The following is a 26,370-nucleotide window of genomic DNA, read 5'->3' as shown; positions in this document are numbered from 1 at the left end:
TGTGCGCTCATTGATGAGACTGAAGCCAGAAGTTTACAAGTTTTGTTGAGGAATAGCTTCAACTTGTTATGTCGCATATGGTGGGAAAACAAAAACATGCAGAAATTGTGATATTAGTGTGGCATGCCCCCCCAAAAAAAGTTTCCCCCCACCGAAACAATGTCAAGCATAGCAGAGTAGAATAGAAAGCCATGGGCCACTCGAACTAACGTATCATTCTGGGCAGTCTCTGGGGTCGCCTTGTTTTCATTCCTTGGCTGCAATTTTTTTGTGGGTCATATGTGTTATCACCCCAAGAGCTCAACCCTCTTCTTTTTTTATATAGTCGTCTTCATTGGCATTCTCGTCCTTTCATGTGTTTTTGGTCCTCCTTTCTTTTCAGCAACCTCTTTGTCTCGGAACTATGTAATAAACGATGTAAATAAGTTAGGTTGTATTCATCATATGATGTAGAGACTGTGACTAGCAAAAGCTTACATTATGTATATACATAATAAACGTCAGTAACTTATGTTGACTCCATATTGTATGAATACCAAATTATGGAGGACAGACCTAACATTGTATGAACACCATATCACGGAGGACAGACCCAAGATTTTCTTTCCACATTCACTCTTTGGGGCCTAGAGCAAATACCGTCGTGCTTAGCTCCTGCATAACCTATATGCCACCATCGTCACCACATGGTAGCTTGATATCAAAATCCAAAAGGGCGGAGAGGCCTCTATTATGATCATGGCCCACCTCTTAGAAAACAAAAAGAAGGCCATGCAACCTTTCTTATCTTATTGGAGCGAGCCATGATCTAATCATTGCTGCTTGACTAGTTAGCACTTAGCAGAAATGTGTGGAGCAAGCTAGCAGATAAAAAACAGTTCTCCTCAATCGATCACATGTGTTCCTCGATCAGATGGTGGCGGACAGAACCAAATCATACGAAGATGCATTTCTGAAGCAGAGAATCAGAGCCCTTTTAGAAAGAGAAGGCGGCAATTTCATTGCAATGGTACGTGTTCGAGCTTTTCTTTTAGCAAAGGTGTCACATTTCTTTCTCGACCAGTTAAGTGCATTCTTTTGTTGCTTGTGGAACGGCCACTTCAAATAAACAAGCGTCTTATAGTAAAAAGAGAGGAGAAGATGAAGATTAGTACTAGTACTAGCAGAGAATGACGCAGAGGGTATAGTAGAACCGCCGGCGCTACCAATATATAAGTCTAGACGACTCACTAAGCCTGGACGGAGCTTAATTAGCTTTGCGTCCGTATCATAGACCAAGTTAGCTTACAAGAGAGCGCAAAACATACACCAGCATGACCACGCCCTCGCAATTCCATTCCCAGCCACTCCCAGTAATCCTACTCCTCCTCCTTTCAGCGGCGACTCACTTGATCCTGGAGGCTGCTGCTGCTGAACAAGATGAGCAGCAGCGGATCACACGTGCGGGTTGCGCCGACAGGTGCGGCAACATAAGCATCCCGTACCCATTTGGCATGGAGCCAGGCTGCTTCCGTGAGGGCTTCCAGGTCACCTGCAATGACTCCTCGAATCCCCATCGCGCCTACCTTGCCAACAACGGAGTATACCAGCGGATCATTGAGTATTATGACAGAATTGTCGAGGTAGGCTTTTTCTCTTCTTGAAGATAAAGAAAAATTGAGGTAGATGATAGATACAGCATGCCAGTGCCTGCCTGTATAGTTTGTTGGCTCTAAGGCTGAAGCTACACACACACGCGATCACCTCGAACACCACACGGAAAATAACTTATTAGATTTTTGTGTCGAGTAACAGCTTACGGCTTTTCTTTCTCTCCTCTCTTATCAATCCTTGGGAGCCAAGCTCACAGTTACATGCATAACTAACCCACCTACCGAAGCTCGGTCTGATCGTGCAATCCCACGATCTGAGTCTGGCAAGTGACCAAAACAACGAGCAAGAAAAGATGGCTCGACCATGAACTGGCACGTCTCATGCTACATGCAAACAGACCTCAAAGATAAACATGCATGCATGACTCTACTGAAGTACTATGACCCAACAAACACAACACCATGTGCATGACAAGACTAAACAAACCATGGACTATACCTGCAACAAGATTAGAAGTACTCTAACATGGTGTATGTGGTAATTAATTAATTAATGAGCTTTATGTAATTACTTAATGCTGTATTTAGTATTGGACCCTGAATTAATTAGTGCAGGAAGGGTGGTACCATCAAGATTGGCATAAAGAAGGCAATAACACGCCCTTGGAGCTCATCGATATATCAGTTGCAAAGGCTGAGGCGCGCGCATACGGCGCGGTCTCATCTGTGTGCAACCCAAATGAAAGCGACTACTACTCCAAGTGTCAACAGGTGTGGTTGGGCCCGTTTCTCCTGTCGGTGACGCGCAACGTCCTCATGGGCGTCGGCTGGAGAATCGAGCCTATGGTCACCAGCAACCTGTGGTCACCCTTGAGAGGAGGCGTCTCGTCGAATGAATTCACTCTCACCTGCATTTCCGACATGATGGGCCTGCCGCAATTCCTCAAGTTCGCAGCCAACGGGTCGTGCACGGGGCGGGGCTGTTGCGAGGCCGAATTGCCGGAAGCATTTCCCGTCCCCGAGTTTGGCCTATGGTTCCGTTCTGGAAGAAACAACACCATGTTTGAGACCACTCCCTGCTCCTACGCTATGGTGGTGGAGAAGTCACGGTACAACTTTACCACGCCGGACCTGTACGGCTATGTTGTGCTGCCCAAGAGATTTCCAAGGGGCGTCCCATTTGTCCTTGATTTCTTCATAACGAACGGATCATGTCCGCTGGAAGGCCAGCAGCCACCTCCAGACTACGCCTGCGTCAGCGGCAACAGCTACTGTGAGAATGCGACTAGTGGCAAGGGCTATGTCTGCAAGTGTTTGAAGTTTTACGATGGCAATCCTTACATCCCTGATGGATGCCAAGGTGGAGTAGTGTTAACTAAAGTTTTCTTTTAACTCCGACAGACAAACTGTCTTTTAATTTTACCCTTTTACAGACATCGACGAGTGCAAGCTCCGAGAGCTAAATCCTGAGCTCCGTGACTCGTATCCATGCTCTAGTGACGGGATATGCAAAAACACGTTGGAAGGCTATGACTGTCCATGCAAGCCAGGAATGAAAGGCGACGGCATGAAAGGAACCTGCATGGATAAATTCCCACTACCAGCAAAGGTGATTGTGGGTAACCACAATTTAAGCTACTGCACCACCCAATTACTTAGTTTTATTTACTTAATCTACTACAGCCATGCATCTACGTACTAGTATTACATGATCCCAATCTACCTGAAAAAAATATTATTTTTGTTTTGTTTTATCTTTTTATTACGTACATAATTCATCATACACAAGTAATGTAACATAATCAACACGTGTTTTTCATAATGGGTAGTAATACTAATGTCATGCGTACAACACTAGTCTAAGTTACTACCTTTGTAGTGCAAAGTGTCATAGACTAGTCACAGTGGGAGTAACTTCAGCAGTAACATCGAGCCCAACTCAACAAATTTGCTTATATGGCGATGAATTAATGAAGAGAGAGGTAGTTTGAGTAACTTAGCTAGTTACTGTAACATCACATGTCCCTGACACCACACTTATGTTACTACCCATTATGAACGTAGTAACATAATCTGGGGATGATCCTAAAAAAAACATAGTCTAGGGATATGTGTATGTCTAGTGTATGTTACTCTCTGTAGCTAGTCATAGTAGACTTTATTTATTAGCTTGTAGGCTCATTTTCTTTTGGGAAGCGCAATGTGATGGTAACATAATATGTTTCCACACCATTTATTTCCTTATTTAATAGTATTTCATGTCACTAATATGCTTAGTTGACATTACATGAGTATGCATGTTACTACCTATGTTACTCCTATGTGACTAGTGTTAGATATATTCTCCAGTATAACAAACATATCTGGGTAGGTACTATCTGGTGGTAGTAGTGGTGTTTGGGGTTTGAGGTGGACGTGCAGGAGACTATTAAAAATGCTAATGATAGATGTTTACTGCTTTTGCTTTTATCAGTAGAAAACAAATATTTATGGTTACCAATAGTTGGACCCCATGTTACCAATCGTTACTTCTTTGTAGAGAATATTCCAGTCAAAATATTAAGTGTGTGTTACATGTAGGCAAGCATTGTTCAAGTCAGCCTAGTTTCCCATGCTGGCGACTCTAAAGAAGACACATATGTTCATATGTGGCAGTAATGAGGAATTGATATTAATCACCAACTCAAAAATGAATTGATATTAATCAGCATATAGGCTGATTTTGCACGCGGGTGTTCTGTATAGATCACTATAGTGAAAAAAATCAGAATAAATTATTAAAATAACTGCTTTCTTTATGTATTTTGTTTTGTAGAAAGATTAGTTATTGGAAAGTTAGTGATTGAAATCATTTTTTCTTGTGTCCCTCTAGGTGGAATAGGGGATATTTCTTTAATGGCAATCCTATCATTCCTTATTCTTCTTCGCAAAGAGAAAAGGAAAACGAGAGAATTTTATAAGAAGAATGGTGGGCATGTACTAGAGAAGGCAAAATTCATAAAACTTTTTGAAAAGGAGAAGCTCAAGCCAATTTTGAAGAGTAGCAATTTTATTGGAAAAGGTGGATTTGGAAAAGTTTATATGGGCCTTCTTAATAATGAACAAGTCGCACTGAAGGAGCCAATTAGTGGAACTATCCTAGAGAATGAACAATTTGCAAATGAAGTCATCATTCAGTCTCAAGTCATTCACAAGAATATCGTTAGGCTCATAGGTTGTTGCCTAGAAGTCGATGCCCCGATTCTCGTGTATGAGTTTCTCCCCAATGGTAGCCTGGACGACATCCTTCATGGTGATGGCAAGGAACCTCTCAACTTAGGCCTGCGCTTAAGTATTGCTGCAGAATCAGCAGATGGCTTGGTTTATCTGCACACAAAAACCAATACCAAGATCCTACATGGTGACGTGAAACCAGCAAATATACTTTTGGATGATAAGTCCATGCCAAAGATCTCAGATTTTGGCATATCAAGATTGATTGCGAGAGACAAACAACACACGGGATCTATCATTGGTGACATGAGTTATATGGATCCGGTGTATCTACAAACAGGCCTACTAACCGAAAAAAGTGATGTCTACAGTTTTGGAGTTGTTATCTTGGAGCTTATTAGTTGGATGAAAGCTACACATTCTGACGGTGGTAGCTTAGTGACCAATTTCCTTGAAGCATACAAAAAGGAGAAGAAAGCAACTCAGTTATTTGACAAGAATATTGCAGTAGCCGAAGATTTGGAGGTTCTTGATAGTTTGGCAGGGATCGCTGTTGAATGTCTTAGCCTTGATGTGGATCAAAGACCATCGATGACAAACATAGCAAAGCGCCTTCTCAATTTGACTGAATACCGTTAGTCGCAACCTGTTTGTGTATTCTTGTTTAAACAACCTGTATGTATATATGTTCCGTCAAATAAGATATGTAACTATGGATGGGCCAAAACTTATGTTTATATTGCCGTTGTTAACAAAATCTTCCACATAGAAGCTCGGGAGGTCTCCCTTGGTTCCAAGAAATTATGTTATTTAACTCATTTAGTAACCTTCTATTTTAAGTCGCAAATGTCTGTATTACTTCATTAAATCCCCTTGTCACTAATACGAGGTTCTACCCTTATTCCTGAATCCTGAAGAACGACCATTTTTATTATAAAGCACATGCATCTACATTATGGCTAGTAATAATATTAACATTATACCAAAAAAGGCTTTCACCCCGCTTTATAAGCAACGATCCAGTTACAACAAACCTCATACAACTCCACACCAACACACACATGGCAAGATTCAAGAATGTTGAGAACAACTACACCACCCCACACAACTCCAAGCTATCTATAGTACGGAAGAGAGAGCCCCGCTTGAAGTTGCCGGAGGCTTAATCCGTGAACAAATCACAGCGTAGAGTCGGAGCTGTGCATGACGAACTGTGAATAAAATTTCCTTTCGCGGCAAAACCCAAAATTTCTCTATAATGCAAGGGTAAACCAACATAAAAATTGCGAATTATAATTTTCAAAACTCCCTTTACGGAGCAAATATGATAGGATTCCATTAGCCTATACCAAGCATCTTTAAGATTTTCCCCTTGTTTTTATTTGAAGTAGAGTACTTCAAAATCTAGTGACAAAGGGGGAGTAATGGCGTTCACCATAATGTCAAGAAGGCAATGAGAAAACAATGAAAAGAGAGAGGCAAATAAAAAAGGCAAATGGTTGTGAAGTGGGGGAGTGAAAAACGAGAGGCAAATGGCAAATAAAGTAAATGCAAAGATAAAGGTTGATAGTGTAGGTACTTGGTAATGTTGATGATGTCTCCCCGGAACGGTGCCAAAAATTCTTCCTGCTACTTGTAGACTGCATTGGATTTTTATCCCCGAAGATGAGAGGATGATGCAGCACAGTAGAGTAAGTATTTCCCTCATTTAAGAAACCAAAGTTATCAGTCCAGTAGGAGAACAAAGCAACGCCGCGTAAACAGCACCTGCACACACAATGCAAACCTTCGCACCCAACGCAAACAAGAGGTTATCAATCTCTCGGCGGTGAAGTAACGAGATTAAAAGGTATATCATAGATTGATAGACTGATAAATAAATAAAAGATAAAATAATGCAGTGGCGCCAGAGATTGGCAAGTTGATGGGAGATGATAGATCTTACACTAAAAGTAGATCCGGAGACCGCAGGATTCACTAGTGGCATCTCTCTCAAGAAAATAGCATGCGGTGGGTAAACAAATTACTGTTGAGCAATTGATAGAAAAGCAAATAATTATGACGCTATCCAAGGCAATGATCATGATATATATAGGCATCATATCCAAATCAAGTAGACCGACTTCTGCCTGCATATATGTACTACTATTACTTCACACATCAACTGCTATCTAGCATGCATCTAGTGTATTAAGTTCATAAGAACGAAGTAATGCATTAAGAACGATGACATGATGTAGTCAAGACAAAAGCATATAGGAATTCATCCGAACTTGTTATCCTTGATGGCAACAATACACGCGTATCAATTCCCCTTCGTCACTAGGACTGAACACCGCAAGATCAAACCCATTACCAAGCACCTCTTCCCATTGCAAGAAGATCTAATCTTGTTGGCCAAACCATATCAAAACTTCGGAGAAGAAATACAGGGCTATACTAAATCATGCATAAAAGAGATAAGCAAAGAACTCAAATAAAACAAGGATAGATCTGATCATGAACTCATAATTCATCGGATCTCAACAAACACACCTCACAAAGTCATTACATTGGATGGATCTCCATAAAGATCATGGAGACCATTGTATTGAGAGAGAGAGAGAGAGAGCTATCTAGCTACTACCTACGAACCCTTAGGTCTGTGAAAAACTACTCACGCATCTTCGAAGAGGTGGCAAGGATGATGTAGAGCCCCTCCATGATGAGTTCCCCCTCCGGCGGAGTACCAGAGAAGGCCTCCAGATGGGATATAGCGAGAACAGAGACTTGCGGCGGCGAAAAAAGTATTTCGTGGACTCCCTATAGGGTTTTGAAATATTTGAGAATTTATAGAGATGAAAGTATTTCGTGATTCAAAGCTGATGCGAGACAAGAGCGCGGGAGGCGAGAGCTGGAGCTCCTCCTTCACGCGAGGTCTACAGTCTAGCTACACACAAAGACCAGCTAGGTCTGCTCACGATAGGAAGTCGTCGTCGTCGTCCTTTTCTACCGCGTGGTGTGACGAATGTGTAATGTGCTGGCCGGTCTGCCGCGATGCACTGCAACGCATGTGGAGTACGTACTTGAGCCAAGCATTCATGATCGATGCATGCAACCAACGGCAACCCAGCTACGCCTGCAGCCTGCACGGTTCGCTTCACTCGTGCATTGGTTCTGTCCAAGCAGCGAGCTATGGTGGGAGTGGGAGGGAGTGCTGTAATAAATCAGTCGAGTCCCCTGGCTGCACCAACATCTTCCATTCAATTCAAACGTGTGGGCTGGCCGGTGCCAGTCACCTCCTCCCCAGTACCCACTCACACTTTCGATCGCCTCCCTCTGCTCTAGACCGCCCCGACGTCTTGCTCGCCTCCTTTCTCCACACACATAGCTACTACCTGCTGATCCATCCGTTCCCCTCTCTAATTCCACTCACCAGATCTGCACCCCCTTCGTCTACATTGGTGATCGATGGCGTCGAGCACCGGGGAGGCAGCTCCCAGTCCTAGCTCTCCCGCTGTAGCAAATGCTGCTCCTCCGCCGGCGACCACCATGGAGGTCAGGATGGGTGCCCGGCTGCTGGCAACGACCCTTCTTGACAGGCAAGCAGCCGCCCAGGGCAACGGCACCGTCGTAGACATGGCAATGCTGCCAGCTTCTCCTCCCGGCGACGAAGAAGCATTTCTTCGAGAGTCGCTCATGTATGCGGTCACCGCCGGACCAAATGGACAAAATGCACTGCATGCTGCTGTTCTCCGAGGCAAAGGTACATGCTCACTTCATTTTCAACCATAAATGTCGTTTCAACTGTCGACACATTTTTGTGAGATATTTACAATTTTTTTTTGGAAAAGGGGTGAGTCCCCGGCCTCTGCATCAGAAGAAGATGCATACGGCCATCTTATTAACCAAATAAAGTAGTGCCAATATGGTTTCAAAGGTCTCCAAGAATAATAAAAAAACACAGAAAGCTCACACAGAGCTAAAAAGGGCTAGAAACACCAATTAGCCAAAAAGAGACGCCACAACCGGCCGGCTAAAACTAGATAGGGATACTAAATGCCTATCCTATTACATGACGCCATCCAAACCGGTTGAAGATATCCTGAGCTACCATCTCCCATCGGAAAGACCCAATAACCAAATGTTACCTGGCCTCCGTCTGGGTGAGTAGCGACCACGAACGGATCAATGCCGTAGTTCGGAATAAGACCTGCAAAAATTTTATACATGATATTCTGTTAAAAACCAGATCATTTCTGCAAGTCCAGATAGTCCACAACAAAGCACAAACTCCAACCCGAATATGTCTCGCTAAATCAGGCTCAATCCCATTAAGCCATGTCCCAAATAACGCATTAACAGAATTCGGTGGATTGATATTAAAAGCAATGTGGACCGTCTGCAGAAGCTACACCTAGTAAGTCCTGTCCAATTACGCTTTATCAAGTTGTCCTTAGTTAAAATAATTTGTTTATGGACAAACCACATAAACACTTTTATTTTCAAAGGAACTTTGACATCCCAAACATGCTTGGACGTAGGAATGGAGGTCGAATTAATAACATCAATATACATTGATTTAACCGTGAATACTCCAGACTTAGTCAATTTCCAGCGTAATTCATCGGGTTGTTGTGAAAGCTGGACATCCATCAGTCTCCTAACTAGACGGAGCCAATCTTCCCAATGATTGCCCGCTAGCTTTCGTCGGACCTGAATATTAAGGGGGGTAGATTGAAAGACCGTTGCGACGAAAACCTCACGTCGTTGAACAATGCGGTAGAAAGACGGGTATTGGATGGCCAAGGGTGTCTCGCCAAGCCAAGTATCCTCCCAGAAACGTGTACTCGTGCCGTTTCCAGCAACAAACTTCGTCCTATTAAACAAGGCTTGTTTGACTTTCATCAGGCCTTTCCAGAAGGGCGAATCGGTCGGCCTGACTGTAACCTGGGACAAAGTTTTTGTCTGGAGGTACTTGCTGCGAAGGATTTGAGCCCACATAGCATCATTCTTCGATGAGAGCTTCCACAACCACTTGCTAAGAAGACATTTATTCTTCACTTCTAGATTCTCAATACCTAGACCCCCTTGGTCTTTTGGTCTACAGATAATATCCCATTTAGCAAGCCGATATTTCCTTTTAAGCTCATCTCCCTGCCAAAAGAAACGCGATCGATAGAAGTCCAGTCTGTTCCTAACACCAACTGGGACTTCAAAGAACGATAGGAGAAACATTGGCATACTCGTGAGCACCGAATTAATCAGGATTAATCGGCCTCCGTATGACATGAGCTTACCCTTCCAGCAACTCATTTTCTTCTCAAATCGGTCCTCGATGCACTTCCATTCTCTGTTTGTCAGCCTACGATGGTGGATGGGAATCCCCAAGTAAGAGAATGGTAACTCTCCCAACTCACACCCAAACAATTGCCTATAAGCATCCTGTTCATCTTTGGCCCTACCAAAACAAAACAGCTCGCTCTTATGAAAGTTAATCTTTAACCCGGTCAATTGTTCAAATAGGCATAACACAAGCTTCATATTTCTCGCCTTGGCCAAGTCATGCTCCATAAAGATGATTGTATCATCAGCGTACTGAAGGATGGATATACCTCCATCAATAAGATGAGGTACCAACACTAATAGAAAAAGGGTCAAACGTGAAGCACATTAGTGCCGGTTTGAATTAGAGCCGGCACTAATGTGTACATTAGTGCCGGTTCGTGGCGGCGATCAATAGTACCGGTTCGTGGCGAACCTTTAGTACCGGTTCATGCCACGAACCGGTACTAACGAGGCTGCATCAGCCTGCGGTCAGGCTATGGCCCCACCGTCACCATTTAGTGCCGGTTCTTACCACGAATCGGTACTAATGAGGTTATGGCAAACTGTTTTTAGTCCCACCTCTCCAAGAGAGAGGCAGTATGAGCGGTTTATAAGCCGTGAGTGCACAAACAATGATGAAGAGTTGCAATGCTCACCTACATGTTGATTAGCTTCAAGCCTTGCGGAATAGCATAGATTGCACTGAGCTATGTGCAGTGCAGTCTACACTATTCCGAATGGCTTGAAGCAAATTAACCAGCATTGCACATCTTTTTTATTTTTAATAACTTATTTAAACTCCGGACTTCTTTTGTGTTCAGTATGCAGCATTTAAAGCGACGTCATCAATTTCCAACATGTTCTGACATCATTTGTTGTTTTTCGGTCATTTACCTAATTGTTTAGAGAGCTAAATGACCGTGAAATTGAAAATCACTACAAAATGAATCCTGAAAATGTTGAAACTTGGTATGGTATCATCATATCACTCGCATAGCATGCGCGAAAGAGTAGAGAGGGTCACGGCAAAAACTGGACGCACTTCGTGTACAAACTGGACAAACTCTTTCCGAGTATCAGGGTTTCGGAGTCCGGAGTGGGTACTAATGTGCATCCCACCAATCAGGAAGAATCACACGGATCGTGTGTTTCTTTCTAGCTCTTGCGAGTCGTTGGATCAAGGGTGTGTTTCTTCCTAGCTCATGTGAGTCGTTGGATCGGAACTACCACAATCACTTTGTGAGCCAGACGACCCTATATATAGCTAGCCCACCTCTCGCCTTCCCTGCATAAGTCTTTCAGTTCATCGACTACATACATCTACCAGTTCATCGACTGCATACATCTACCAGTTCATCGACTGAATACAAATCATTCGGATTCGCCATCATACGTCCAACCGTGCATTTGATATGCATATATATGCATCACGAGCCACGGTTGGGCTGTATGATGGCGATACCGATTGGTTTGTTCTAGATCCGACATAAAAGGTTTGATACAATTTCTTTTTTGTGACATAAAAGCTATCTCTCCTCCTACCTATTTTAGTTACACAACTACCTATTTGTGCCAAATTTTCACTTTTTCTATTGCTCTTGCATCATAAGCATCCATGTTAACTGGACTTACAAGTAATGCAATTTAACCAAACTATCTTGTGATCTTCGCCAAGAGAGAGGCAGTATGAGCAGTTTATAAGCCGTGAGTGCACAGACAATGACGAAGAGTTGCAATGCTCACCTACATGTTGATTAGCTTCAAGCCTTGCGGAATAGCATAGATTGCACTGAGCTATGTGCAGTGCAGTCTACACTATTCCGAATGGCTTGAAGCAAATTAACCAGCATTGCACCTTTTTTTTATTTTTAATAACTTATTTAAACTCCGGACTTCTTTTGTGTTCAGTATGCAGCATTTAAAGCGGGGTCATCAATTTCGAACATGTTCTGACATCATTTGTTGTTTTTCGGTCATTTACCTAATTGTTTAGAGAGCTAAATGACCGTGAAATTGAAAATCACTACAAAATGAATCCTGAAAATGTTGAAACTTGGCATGGTATCATCATATCACCCGCATAGCATGCGAAAGAGTAGAGAGGGTCACGGCAAAAACTGGACGCACTTCGTGTACAAATTGGACAAACTCTTTCCGAGTATTAGGGTTTCGGACTATACAAAATAAATAATGCAGAAAATAAAAAAACCATACAAAAAAATTACTCAAAAATAAATAGAAGAAAATAAATAATGCAGAAAATAAAAAACTATATAAAAACTACTCAAGAATAAATAAAAGAAAATAAGTAATGCAGAAAAGAAAAAACTATATAGCAAATTTGTTGGCACACTGCCCTGTGGGTCTACCAGACCTAGAGTGTGCAAATGCAGGCCCAGAAGGGCCAGCAGACCCACAGGGCAGCGTGCCCTAATTAATTAGGCCCAGAAGCCTGCTAAATAGAGGAGTTCAAGAAGGTAGCCGCGGTTGGGTTTATAAACCAGTGCGGCTGCCCTTCGCCGGGTGAGGTGGGACTAAACTTTGGGATGGCAGCGCAAGGCCTTTACTACCTGTTGGTGGCTCCAACCGGTACTAAAGGCCCCCCCTTTAGTACCTGTTGGTGGCTCCAACCGGTACTAAAGGCCCCCCCTTTAGTACCGGTTGGAACCACCAACCGATACTAAAGGCCTACTCTTCCCGCCTCTTTGCCTGGCCAAAGTAGGCCTTTAGTACCGGTTGGTGGCTCCAACCGGTACTAAAGGCTCACCCTATATATACAGCACTTACGAAATTTCAGTTACATCTCCCTACTTCTTTCGTCAACCTCTCGCGCGCCGCTCCCGTCGTCGCCGCCCGTCGCCCGTCGTTGTCGTTGTCGTCCCCGCCGCCGCCCCGAACGCCGCGCGCCGCCGTCCGTTGTCGTCCCGTGCCGCCGTCCGTACGTATCTCGCTCTCTCCTCGCGCGTACCCGGCCGCCGCGCCGCGCGCCGTCCGCCCCGAACGCCGCGCGCCGCCGCCCGTCCCCGCCGCCGCCCCGTACGCCGCCGCCCCCGCCCCGTACGCCGCCGCCCCCGCCCCGTACGCCGCCGCCCCTGCCCCGTACGCCGGCGCCCCCGCTCGTACGTACGGGGCGGCGCGCATGCACACACACACATGCATATATCACACACGCATACACACACATACACACATACGTACACACATATACGTATACACACACATACACACACATTTTTTTTCTTATTTTCTGTTTTTCAGAAAAGTTAATTAGATGATTGAATGTTAGATTAATGTCGAATGTTAGATGAATTAGCTAGATAGAAAAATTGTCGAACTAGAGATTAGAACTAGTTGAATAATTAATATAACTAGTTTATTTTTAGTAAGAAAATTTAGGTATATGAGATTTGAACTAGTCAATAATTAATATAACTAGTTTATTTTTAGTAAGAAAATTTTGGTATACGAGATTTGAACTAGTTCAATAATTAATATAACTAGTTTATTTTTAGTAAGAAAATTTAGGTATATGAGATTTGAACTAGTTCAATAATTAATATAACTAGTTTATTTTTAGTAAGAAAAATTTAGGTATATGAGATTTGAACTAGTTCAATAATTAATATAACTAGTTTATTTTTAGTAAGAAAAATTTAGGTATATGAGATTTGAACTAGTTCAATAATTAATATAACTAGTTTATTTTTAGTAAGAAAAATTTAGGTATCTGAGATTTGATGATCTAATTAAAATATTATTTGTTAATGAGTTTTTCTGTATATTTAATTTTTTATATATTTTGAGTTTATATAAATGTTAGATTAATGTCGAATGTTAGATGAATTAGATAGAAAAGTTAAATATATAGTAATGTCAATTGAATATATAGTTAGATATATTAATGTCAAATGTTAGATGAATATATATTTGGCTAGATATAGGTGTTTAATGTTTCATCTATATGAACATAGGAAATGTCATCTGACGACGAAAAAGATTTTATTTTGTGCGAACACTGTGAAGACCAGCGCGGCCTGTGCGACCAAAATTTCCTTGTTGATGGTAGGCGCTTCAGCATCAAGCTGGATGAGACATTCGAAGTTGATACAGTAAGTCACTTTGTCAATTATTATTTGAATGCAAAACTTATGCTTCATTTGCTTCAACTTATAATTTTAAATTTTCACTATTCTACTATAGCGCATCCCCTGCCATGCAAGAATTTTTGTCTTGGATAAGATAGGTTTTAGTGCTATAGATGATATGGAGGTAAAGAGAGTTTACTTGAAGACGGAGCATGGGTATACTTTCAACATCAAATTATATAATGGAGACACATACACCCATTTTGAATGCAAAACTTGGCAAGCACTATGCAAGGCTTATGCATTTGAGCCTGATATGGTTATCACCTTGATATTCGTCCGGAAGATGATATTGAAGGTAATATAGACATCTGGGTCGATGTGCAAACGCCTCCAGTTCTACCATTTGGTGAGTTTTTCTCAACCATGCATGCATATGTTTATGTCTTTCATACAGTTTATTCAAAAATAGTTGATAACTAATTTGTATTGTCAGCTTATTTCGGTTCAAGCAAACATGTCCGGCGCTTGGTAGACAGGACCTACTACTGCCCCGGGGCTCAACTAAACTGCGAGGAGATAAGTCATTATGTTTCATGGCTTGAGGATCTTAATACTGTCAAGACAATTTTTTTTCCTACACTTAGAAATGTTAGTACTCAAAACGTGCGACCAATGGTGATCGTATTGAACTACGGTCACATCTATAATCAAAAGATGGTAAAATTTTAAATATTTGTCCTTAATTAGTGCATCTTTTGCATACATTATTTTTGAAGCTAAACTTTCATTGCTTAGTATATTAACTATACGATGTTGTTCAACAGGGACTTCCGATGACAGTTGTGCCTCAGTGGATCGAGACAAAAGGTCGCATGTCAATGGTTAGCTTACGACCAAGATTTCCTACATTGCACATGAGTGCATTCAGGATTTCTGAAAGCGAAGAATGCTTAATAGTGAAAGATTGGAGCAAAATTGTTAACGATCGCAGAGAAGTACTAGGGGGCAGTAAGGTGAAGCGCAACCCAAGATTAGGAGACAGATTCATCTGCATGCTCCAGTATGATGAATCAGGAGAGCTATACATGTTCTATGCTATTCTACCTGAGAGGGAGCAGCAGGATCAGTAGCTACTAGTTCATGCTCTTAATTAGTACTTGTCTCATGTCCGTGTCCTGAACTTCGATCTTGGTGACGATTATGTTGAACTTGATGATATCTTTGCTTCTGTTACAAAGTGAATGTTTCCTCTTTAAGCTAGCCAGCGTTGATGATGATTAGATAGCTAGCGCGGTAATGACTATGATGATTAAATAGTGGTAATTAGACGACTACGATGATTTTTAGCTAGCTAGAGTTTATTTATTTATTAATATGCGATGATGATGATGATGACGACGACTACAATTCATTATAACGTAAAACAATCCTAAATTAAATTGATAACACAAATTTAATTGAAAAATACAAAATAAAACAAAAACCCACAACCATTTAGTACCGGTTGGTGTTACCAACCGGTACTAAAGGGCTCCCGGCCCCCGGAGCTGGCTCGTGCCACGTGGTTCCCCTTTAGCACCGGTTCGTGCTGAACCGGTACTAAAAGGGGGGGCCTTTAGTGCCGAAAGGTTAGTGCCGGTTCCATAACCGCACTAAAGGGACTTACGAACCGGTGCTAATGGCCCGTTTTCTACTAGTGCAATCCACCTACTTGACCATTTTCCTTAGCCCTTCCTATCAAAATTGCTAACATATCCACCACAATGTTAAACAAAATAGGGGACATCGGATCTCCTTGTCTTAGGCCTTTATGTGTCTGGAAGTAATGACCTATGTCATCATTAACCTTAATTCCCACACTACCTTTTTGCGTAAATGATTCAACCTGACGGCGCCAGGCTTCATCAAAACCTTTCATACGCAATGACTGCTGGAGGAATGGCCATTTGACCTTATCATACGCTTTCTCGAAATCCACCTTAAAAATTACTCCATCTAATTTTTTGGAATGAATTTCATGGAGTGTTTCATGCAGGACGACCACCCCTTCAAGGATATCTCTGTCCGGCATGAAAGCAGTTTGGGACTGTTGCACCACAGAATGCGCAATCTGTGTAAGTTTGTTAGTCCCGACCTTGGTGAAAATTTTGAAATATTTACAATTTAGCATAAATTTGGATTAGAATAGTTAGTGTTTTGTTCTATTCAAAATATTTTATTAGTGGGACTTGCATGAAGAATAACAACCAAGGTCGGAACATATCTTGGTGCACCCAACAACCGAACAGGCCTTTACCATCTTTACGCACCCAAGAATAGGTCCAAAGTCCGTAGTATCTGTGCAAGATCAGTCACAACATCCACAACCAATCAGCATGGTACACGTTAAAGTACTTGGTCGATCGAGAAGAACGGATTATATATTGTTAGACTAGATAAAACATAAGAGATAAATACCAATACCAAAATATTAATGAATGAACAGGGGAAAAAGTTTACCTTTGCTCCTCCCAGCAGCATGGCAGGACAAGAAAGTGATGGACATGAGAATAATAGCTATCCAGCACAACACCCCAGTGTTCTTCATAAGCGCCATCATTTGTAGCTGGCTATTGTTCTGCTCCTGCTTTCTTGCAGCTTCATCCCTTTTACTATTGTTTATATAGTGGGACGAGTGTGTAACAAATTAAAATGAAAGTTGTTAATGCATACAAAAGTATATCATTTGGATATCTTTTTAATAATTGGTTCTTAATATTTGGTATATTGGAAGTAATTGGTTTACTAAATTATCATAGCTAAGTTTATTTATATGTTATTTATAGCATGTTATAGACGATTCATAGGTAAAAAAACTGCACTATTTTTGGCCGAGCTGATGTGACTATGCTGTTCTTTAGGGGTAGCCCGTGTGAGTATATGAGGCTGGTTACGTCTTTGTGGCACTATGCTATTCTTTAGGTATATCTTTTTAGTTATATGTTTTTGCGCTACTTTTCAAGAAAATGTCCGTACCATTAGAAAAATGTTCTGGCATTTAAAAAAAATTACTTGTTTCAAAAAAATTCGTAATATTTTTATGAAGTGTACATACAAACTAAAAATGATGTTGGCGTAATTTAAGAAAACATTTGGGGGCATTTAAAATAACTTTGGTATTTAATAAAACGTGCATGCATTTTAAAAATATGTTCATTACATTTAAAAAATTGTAAAATATAAAAATGTGCATGTAATTAGAGAAATTTTTCTAAACATTTAATACTAATTTTATTGACATTAATAAATATTTTCACACATTTCAAAAATACGTTCATGAGATTTTCAGAAAATATTTAGACAATGTAAAAAGATGTTCATGCAATCAAGAAATGTTCCGTAGGAGTAAAAAAATTAAACATGTATTAATGTTTAACATCTATTCAATTTTCTAAGACATGTATTTGAAAATATGTACATCATCTGGTCCGTAAATGTTCAACGTGTTTCAGAAATATGTTCCGTGTGTATACAGCAATCTACAATGTGTATTATAAAAAGTTGACATGTATTTGAAAAATAATAAATAAATAAAATTAAAATTAAAATTGTAAAACCAAAAAAAGGGAACGACAAGAAAAGCTGAAGGAAACCGATGAAAAAACATATAGAAGCAAAAAGAAGAAAACATGCAAGAAATCTTCTAAAAACGATCCGAACTGATCCATAGAAGCTTCCTAAAACCGCCGCAAGTTTCTACATTATTAGGCTGGCCCGGTTGCCTCGTGCCACAGCCGAGACGGAGTATCGTCTTGCCGCAGGCGAGATATAGCCCCCGCAGTGCGACACTCCCCTATTCCTCGCCTACTCAATTGTCCATCCATCTGCATGCAATATCAGACGTTCGGCTGTCAATTTTGTTTCTGACGTCCAGGCAAGATATAAAAGATATTGCTTATGGTACTCTTGGTTGGCTACAAATCTGGAGGGGAGTATCCACCTGCTACCTCGAGGGCAACATGCTACATAGAGAACTGCCGAATTTGGTTCCATCGTCCACGCTTTCGAACCACATAGCTTGAAACATTAAGCCACGAATCCAATGCAAGAATGAATGAATTATCAATTTTACTTTAAGACAAAATATTCCAACGATTCTACATATTGGCAGTGTCTATTCTAGGTTTCATCATATGCTTGCTCGCACATTCATTGTAGGATCCATGCATATTGTTTATTTCTTTTCTGAGGAGTTCAATGTTTAGAGATAGCTGGGTTGTAGCTTACTCAGAAGCTCCATTTATTGTTTTTCAAAATGCTTTCGATTGAGCCTCGAAGCTGGCACTTCTCATTTCCCCTCCTCCCTCCCTCGCTTCCGCGGGGGACGAGGGGAACCCTACCCGCCAGTCGCGCCCCCATCTCCCCTTCTGTACCCTCCCCCTCCCCCCCCCCCCCCCCCGCCCCCCCGCCGGCGGCGGTGTCTCCCCGTGCATGGAGCTTGGTGAGGGCCAAGATCGGTGGCCGAGACTCCACTCTTGGGTGTGGCGCGACGGATCTCCACCCGGCGACGGCGACCTGCGGGTTCTGTGGCGTGGTGAGCTGCTTTGGAGGGGCGCACCTCCTGGAGCTATGATGTGGTGCTAGAGACTAAGATCTGGCAGTTTGGTTCAAGGTGGCGCCGCGGGCCGGCTGCCGACGTAGCTCCTGTGGCAATGGTGGCCGATGGAGGTAGGCCAGCGACCTTGGGTGTGGCTGCGAGGTGCTGGCATCCGACGGTGGAGTAGGCATTGCGGCTCTCTGCGAGTGCGTGGATGAGGTTAGCAGGCTTGATGGCGGCCCATGGTTGGTTATGGTGGGGGCTAGCATGGGCATGGAGACGTGGAGATGGCTGTGGCTGGTGCATCCTAGGTTGCCCGATGTTCGGAGCTGCCAGTGCCGGGCGGCTCCCTGTCGTGATCTGGAAGATCGGACAGGGCACTAGCTGCTGCCGCTCTCTCAAGGTGTTGCTGGCAGGTGGCAGAAGATGTGGCCCCGGATGCGGGGTGCGATCCCCTGCCTAGTCCGGGCTCTCCACAGTACTGCGGCCTAGTGCGTAGTCGCTGGGCAGCTGCGGCGGCGGTGCTGCCCGGCTATGGCCCCGCGCCGGGCGGCTGCGTGGTGGGACCTTGTCGGTTGGTGGGGAGGTGGTTGCCTCCCGGCCTATTGGTGGTGTTTGCGTGTTGTGTTATCAGGGAGTTGTTCGGAGAGGGATGCCGAGGCGGCGGCCCCGGGTGGTGGGCTACTTGATGGGCTCTCCGGCGGGTCACCGGGTAGCAGTGGTGGTTGCGTTTCTCGGTCACGCGGACGGCGAGGAATGCGGCATAGGGAGGGTCTGGCGTTTTCTCCGTCGTGGCTGAGGAGGTTCCCAGTTCTGGTTCTGGAGATCCTGGCTACACCACGATGACCGGCTTGACGCATGTTTGGCTTGTGGATGCAACTGCGCGAAAGCTCTGTACTTCGGCCTAACGACACCCGTGTGTGCCGCTCTCCTCTTGAGGACGCCGTCGCAGTTGCATCCCCTGTCAGTGTTCCAGGTGAAAACGTTGTTCCGTTTCGTTGGACGCGGTGATTGCGACGCGTTGCCGAGGGGACCCATGAGTTGGTGGTCGTCGCCGTGTCCCAACCGATGTTTGTTGTCCGTTATTTTCTAAGTTCTGCGTTCTTTGAGGGCTTCCTCTTCATCATTGTATCGTTCGGCTGTGTACTCGTGGTTGGTGCTTTATATATAAAGCGGGGCGTAAAGCCTTTTTTTGCAAAACGGGGCATAAAGCCTTTTTTGGTAATGCTTTCGGTTGCTGCATACTATAGCATGGTGGTGGGGGTCGATTTTTTTTGTGTCAATTAGCTAGCGCTGTGGTTATGATTTCTACAAGGACAAAGCGACTTTTAGTGCGCCCTACTAAGTTCATTGATGAGAGTCAAGCAGGGTGTAGATTTGTTCAGTCAAGTGTTTACTAGTTCCAGCAGTTTAGAAGTTTTGTTGAGGATTAACTTCAACTTGTTATATATATCACACATGGGGGGAACACAAACAAAACACGCTGAAATTGCGATATTAATGTGGCATAACCCTGACTGAAAAATGTCAAGCGTAGCAGAGTAGAATACAGAGCAATGGGCCACTCAAACTAACATATCGTTCTAGGCAGTCAGGGGCGTTGCCTCGTATTCATTCCTTGGCAGCACGTTTTGGTGTGTGTGTGTTATCACCCCAAGAGCTCAATCTTCTCTTCCTTTTTTTATACTCGTCTTGGTTGTCATGCTCGTTCTAGTACTTTAATTTCATGTGTTTTTTATTCTTCTTTCCTTTGGGCAACATCTTTGTTTGGCAACTATGTAATACATGATGTAAATAAGTTAGGTTGTATGCATCTTATGATGCAGAGACTGTGGGTAGTAAAAGCTTCCAGTATATATAAAAAACGAAACATCAGTAACTTATGTTGACTGCATTGTACGAACACCAAATCATGGAGGACAGACCCAACATTGTATGAACACCGTATCATGGAGGACAGACCCCATACGTTTTTTCCCATTCATCTTTGGGGCCTAGGAGCAAACGACATCATGCTCGCCTCCTAAATAACCTATATGCATGCCACCATCATTACCACATGGTTTCTTAATATCACATTCCAAAAGGGTGAAGAGGCCTCTATTATGATCATGGCTCACCTCTTAGAAAAGAGAACGATCTTATCTTATTGGAGCGAGTCACGGTGCAATCATCGTTGCTTGACTAGTTAGCACTTAGCAGAACTGTGTGTAGCAAGTTGGCAGTAAAAAAAAATTATCCTCAATCTCGATCGCGTGTGTTCCTCGATCAAATGGTGCCGGACAGAATGAAATCGTACGAAGATGCATTCCTAAAGCAGAGAATCTGAGCCCTTTTAGAAAAGCCAACAATGTCCTTGCAATGGTACGTGTTCCAACATTTTCTTTTAGGAAAGGTGTCACCATTCTCGAGTAGTTAAGTGCATTCTTTTGAATGGGAACTGCCACTTCAAATAAACAAGCGTGTTATAGTAAAAAGAGAGAGAAGATGAAGATTAGTACTATTACTAGGAAACCATGACGATGAGGGTGTAGTAGAACCATCGACGCTACCAATATATAAGTTTAGATGACTGAGTATGCCCGACCGGAGCTTAATTAGCTTGCGTCCATATCATCCACCAAGTTAGCTTGCAAGAGAGCGCAAAACATACACCAGCATGACCACGCCCTCGCAATCCCTGTCCCAGCCGCTGCCAATAATCCTACTCCTCTTCCTCCTCCTTCCAGCAGCGACTCATTTGATCCTGGAGGCTGCTGCTGCTGAGCAAGATGAGCAGCAGCCAATCACACTTCCAGGTTGCCCCAATAGGTGTGGCAACATAAGCATCCCCTACCCATTCGGCATGAAGCCCAGCTGCTTCCGCGAGGGCTTCCAGGTCACCTGCAATGACTCCTTCAATCCCCATCGCGCCTACCTTGCCATCAGCGGAGTAAACCAGCATATAAACGAGGTGTACTTCAGGGTGGAGGTATGCTGTTTTAGTAGCTAAAACTATGGTATATAAGAGTACTAGTAGTATAGTATTTATGGTTTATTATGTGGTAATTAATTAATGTTGTGTTTCGTATTGGATTGTAAATTATGCAGACAGAGTGGAGTAAAGTTTGGAATAGGTCAGTGGATAAAACGGCCTTCGAGCTCATCGATATATCCGTTGCAAAGGGTGAGGCACGCGCATACACCGCGGTTTCATCTATTTGCAGCCAAAATCAAACCGATTACCTATCCAAGAATCAACATATGGAGTTGGGCAAGAAGATGAGTCCATTCCTCCTGTCGGTGGTGCGCAATATTCTCATCGGCGTAGGCTGGAATGTTCAGACTATTGTCTATACCTACCCGTGGTCGCCGCCGGTGGATGGCAACTCACGGGAGAAATTCATTCTCTCCTGCCTTTCAGACCTCGGGGCCCGGCAGTTCCTCAAGTATACAACCAACGGGTCGTGCAAGGGGCGGGCCTGCTGTGAAGCTGCCCTGCCGGAAGCATTTCCCATCACTGAGCTTGCACTGACGTTCAATTTGGGCCCAACAAACACCTTGTTTGAGACCAATCCGTGCTCCTATGCCATGGTGGTGGAGAGGTCATGGTACAACTTCTCCACACCGGACATGTACGGCAACGAGGTGCTGCCCAAGAGATTCCCAAGCGGTGTCCCCTTTGTTATCGATTTTTCCATCCCGAATGGTTCATGTCCCACGAAAGGCCAGCAGCCACCACGGGACTATGCCTGTGTCAGCGGCAACAGCTCATGTGTCAATGCGATTAGTGGTCATGGCTATGTCTGCAAGTGTTGGGAACATTACGATGGCAACCCTTATATCGCCAATGGATGCCAAGGTTGAATTAAAGTTTTTAATTTGCACATCCAGACTCTCTTTTAATTTTACACCACATTAGCTTATATAATAACTCCCATCTTAATTTCATACATTTATATTCCATATTTTTTAGACATCGATGAGTGCAAGCTCCGCAATTTGTATCCTTGCTCCAGTGACGGGATCTGCAAAAACACCTTGAGAGGCTATGACTGTCCATGTAAGCCTGGGATGAAAGGCGACGGCATAAAAGGAACCTGCACGGATAAATTCTCCGCAGCAGCACGGGTGATTTTGGGTAAGCACAAATTTAGGCTACAACTGTTTCTGTTGTTAGATACTCGTATCTAGCTATTAGTACACGATCTGAATCTATCCTTTCTTCCTCTGTTTGTAGTTCGTGCATAATTATGTTGTTATATCTACTTAATGTTTCTTAATCAGCATGCGTCCCCTCAGACATATTCCTGGATAACTAGCAGAACATGGTAGGTATCGTAAAAGGTCAAAAAACGAACAAAATTGTTGCCGTGGCAGGAATGCAACATAATGTTTATCTTCACTTTATATTTTCTTCTTATTATACCTAGTACCCTCTACTAAGCCTGACCTACTAAGATATGACAATCTGGAACAGTGGTAAAGCTAAACAGATGGTTAACTGGTGCCAACAATTTTGGAGGCCCAGAACTCAGTCTTAGAGTCCAAATTTGAAGGTCCCGATATACCCAGAACTAAACTCATAGGTGTTTTCTAGATCTCTACATCGGTACATACAATTTAAGTACTTCTGAATTGTATGTTCCCTCAAAAAGAAAGTACTTCTGAGTTATACAAGCGTGGCAATGGTTTTAGTAGGCGCTGCATGGATAGGGTTGGTTTTTTATTTGTGAGGCAGAAGGGGGTAGGGATGGGTGTTTATTGTGGCGAGGGTACAACAAGTATGAGTCAGAATGGTGGACAGAGAACAACAAACTCCTAGATGTAAGCCTCGGATGTTCTAAGATTTGGGTTCTACTCAGCTATCACAGACGGTTCCTCACACAAAGTCATATGTGATAGTCTTGTATTATTAGTGACCAATAAAGCCAGACGGTTCACAAAATCGTCAGTGATAATATTCTGTTTCTCACGGGGATGTCTTTGAAAAAAGACTTATGTTCATATGTGACACTAATGACAAATCAATGAATTAATCAGCGTGATGGCAAATCCCCACATCGGAACTCGGCACAAACCCCTATTTACTATTGGATAGTGTGTCTTGGCGTGTAGCCACGTAACCCCGAGGTGGAAAAAACAAAGCAAGTTATCAGAAGTGTTGCTCCCTTTTTATATTTTCTTCTGCACACAGAAAAGTTATAAGAAATTCAGTTATATGAAATATTTTTATTTATGTGTCCATGTAGGTGGAATAGGTGGTGTTTTTGTCATGGCAGCCATATCATTCCTTATTCTTCTTCGCAAAGAGAAAAAGAAATCTAGGGAATTCTATGAGAAGAACGGTGGGCGTACATTAGAGAATGCAAAATTCATAAAACTGTTTGAGAAGGAGAAACTCAAGCCAATTTTGAACAGCAGCAATTTTATTGGAAAAGGTGGCTTCGGCGAAGTTTACAAGGGCATTCTTGATAATGAACTAGTCGCTGTGAAGAAGCCGATTAGTGGTAGTGTGCTAGAAAATGAACAGTTTGCAAATAAAGTCATCATTCAATCTCAAGTCATCCACAAGAACATCGTTAGGCTCATAGGTTGTTGCCTAGAAGTTGATGCCCCGATTCTAGTATATGAGTTTCTCTGCAACGGTAGCCTCGATGACATTCTTCATGGCAACAACAAGGTGCCCCTCAACTTGGGTGTGCGTTTAAGTATTGCTGCAGAATCAGCAGATGGTCTGGTTTATATGCACTCGAAAACCAATACCAAGATTCTACATGGCGATGTTAAACCAGCAAATATACTTTTGGATGATAAGTATGCGCCGAAGATCTCAGACTTCGGAATATCAAGGTTGATTGCAAGAGACAAACAACACACAGGATCTATAATTGGTGACATGAGTTATATGGATCCGGTATATCTACAAACAGGGCTACTAACAGAAAAAAGTGATGTCTACAGTTTTGGAGTTGTCATCTTGGAGCTTATTAGTAGGAAGAAAGCTACACATTGCGACAGTGGTAATTTAGTAAACAATTTCCTTGAAGCTTACAAGAAAGAGAAGAAAGCAACTCCATTATTTGACGAGGAAATTGCGGTAACAGAAGATTTCGAGATTCTTGATAGTTTGGCATGTATTGCTGTGGAATGTCTTAACCTTGATGTGGATCAAAGACCATGGATGACAGACGTCGCAGAGCGTCTTCTCATAATGGATCGATCCCGCAAGTCGTAATTTGGGTTGCATGTTCCAGTTTGAACAACATGTGTATATGTATGGGGTCGGAAAAAAAAGGCGACTATGAATGGGACAACGTCTATCTTGTTGCTGTTGTGAACTAAATCATTGAATTAGAACCAAGGGAGGTCTCCCTTGGTTGCAAGAAAATTTGTAATGTATCTCTTTGTGTAACAGCGTGTTTTTACCAAATGTATCAGCTCGTTCATTTAATTGGTCGTATTTCTAAGGAATCGTCATCATTTATTATCAGCAACTGAAACTGAATGCACCCCGTACATCAACTGCATCCTAACATCCTGGTATAGATGGTCTCGAGTGAAAGTATCAAATCCGTTGACTTCCTGGAACACTTAGTTGCACTTACTCCTTTGGTTTCTCCCGGTCGGTGTCACGCTGCCCAAGACTTTACTGCTGTATCATTCTGCACCTGCTTGCTTCTCATGGACCAATACGCATTTCCAACTCCATTTTGCGCAACGACATTGTCGATTTTTCTCAATAGATCCAATACGAAACTCCCCATCATTTTTTAGAAAAGAAGGATTCCCCCGGCCTCTGCATCTGAGCGATGCATGCTGTCATTTTATTAATTATTCTCAGAAACCTTACAAAGCATTATATCAGTAAGCCTGAAGCCACCATCTCGGCGACACCTGTCGCTACTCCTATCCCCTTGATGCAGGGGTGCCGAATGTCCGAGCCTAATATCAAACAGACATCGCACCAAAACCTAACATCTAATGCTGGATGCCCCATCCCAGCCACATACCGGGAATGGGTCACACACCGGTCCGGCGCACTCACCGAGACTACCGCCGCCGTCATCCACCTAACCATCTTCAGAGCAAGTACCAACGCAAAGACCTTGCCGGGTCAGCTGTCGACGCCAGCATGGTGCCAAACAGTGCCACCGTCCTGCGCTCGTCCATCCAGCCGCATCTGTCGTTGATATCCAGCTGCATCATGCCGCCAATACTCGTCGTCATCGACGCGGTAGAAACAACGCCGCGCCTCTTGGCAACCTCCAGACCGTCACTGCTGCTGGAGCTACGCGGAGTCACTCACAACATCTCTCTGCCGAACAGCAGAACCTCCCAAGACGGCGCCTCCATGGAGGGTACGACGCGAAAGACGCCACCGCCGCGCAATCCAGACTGAATTTTGGACTTTCGTCCGGGAGGAGTTCGGAGGTGGATAGGAGAGACCTCGACATCGCCTCCACGGAGGGTAACAGCGTGAGAGACACCGCCGATGCCGGATCGAGCAAGCCGATCAAAGTTTCCTCGGGTCCCCATCCTATACCACCAAACCTCCGTTGACTCCGGATCCGGCAACGGACCACGGACCGAAACCTGCAGAGATGCAAGAGCC

At 43.3% G+C, this 26,370-nt stretch overlaps 2 protein-coding genes across 3 annotated transcripts; both read left to right on the top strand.

The window, feature by feature from the left end:
- Positions 1 to 1,226: 1,226 nt before the first annotated feature.
- Positions 1,227 to 5,542, top strand: LOC147967087 (wall-associated receptor kinase 1-like). The gene is made up of 4 exons (XM_087529251.1): positions 1,227 to 1,622; positions 2,208 to 2,952; positions 3,026 to 3,211; positions 4,465 to 5,542. Exons 1-4 carry the CDS (start codon positions 1,314 to 1,316, stop codon positions 5,442 to 5,444), a joined length of 2,220 nt encoding a protein of 739 aa, XP_087385377.1. The 5' UTR covers positions 1,227 to 1,313; the 3' UTR covers positions 5,445 to 5,542.
- A 15,711-nt stretch (positions 5,543 to 21,253) lies between these two features.
- LOC147967086 (wall-associated receptor kinase 2-like) lies at positions 21,254 to 25,201 on the top strand. Of its 2 annotated transcripts, none has more exons than XM_087529253.1 (4): positions 21,254 to 21,747; positions 21,867 to 22,617; positions 22,732 to 22,896; positions 24,038 to 25,201. In XM_087529253.1, exons 1-4 carry the CDS (start codon positions 21,436 to 21,438, stop codon positions 24,991 to 24,993), a joined length of 2,184 nt encoding a protein of 727 aa, XP_087385379.1. In that variant the 5' UTR covers positions 21,254 to 21,435; the 3' UTR covers positions 24,994 to 25,201. The 2 variants fall into 2 exon arrangements, with proteins under 2 accessions (XP_087385379.1, XP_087385378.1); XM_087529252.1 differs by having other exon boundaries at positions 24,008 to 25,201.
- The last annotated feature ends 1,169 nt before the right edge of the window (positions 25,202 to 26,370 follow it).

This window comes from Triticum urartu, chromosome 6A (assembly GCF_056163025.1).
Source record: "Triticum urartu cultivar PI428250 chromosome 6A, HENAU_Tu73, whole genome shotgun sequence".
NCBI classification, from domain to species: domain Eukaryota; kingdom Viridiplantae; phylum Streptophyta; class Magnoliopsida; order Poales; family Poaceae; genus Triticum; species Triticum urartu.
Note: the sequence above shows the minus strand (reverse complement) of the source record. Positions and strands in the feature narration are given on the sequence as shown.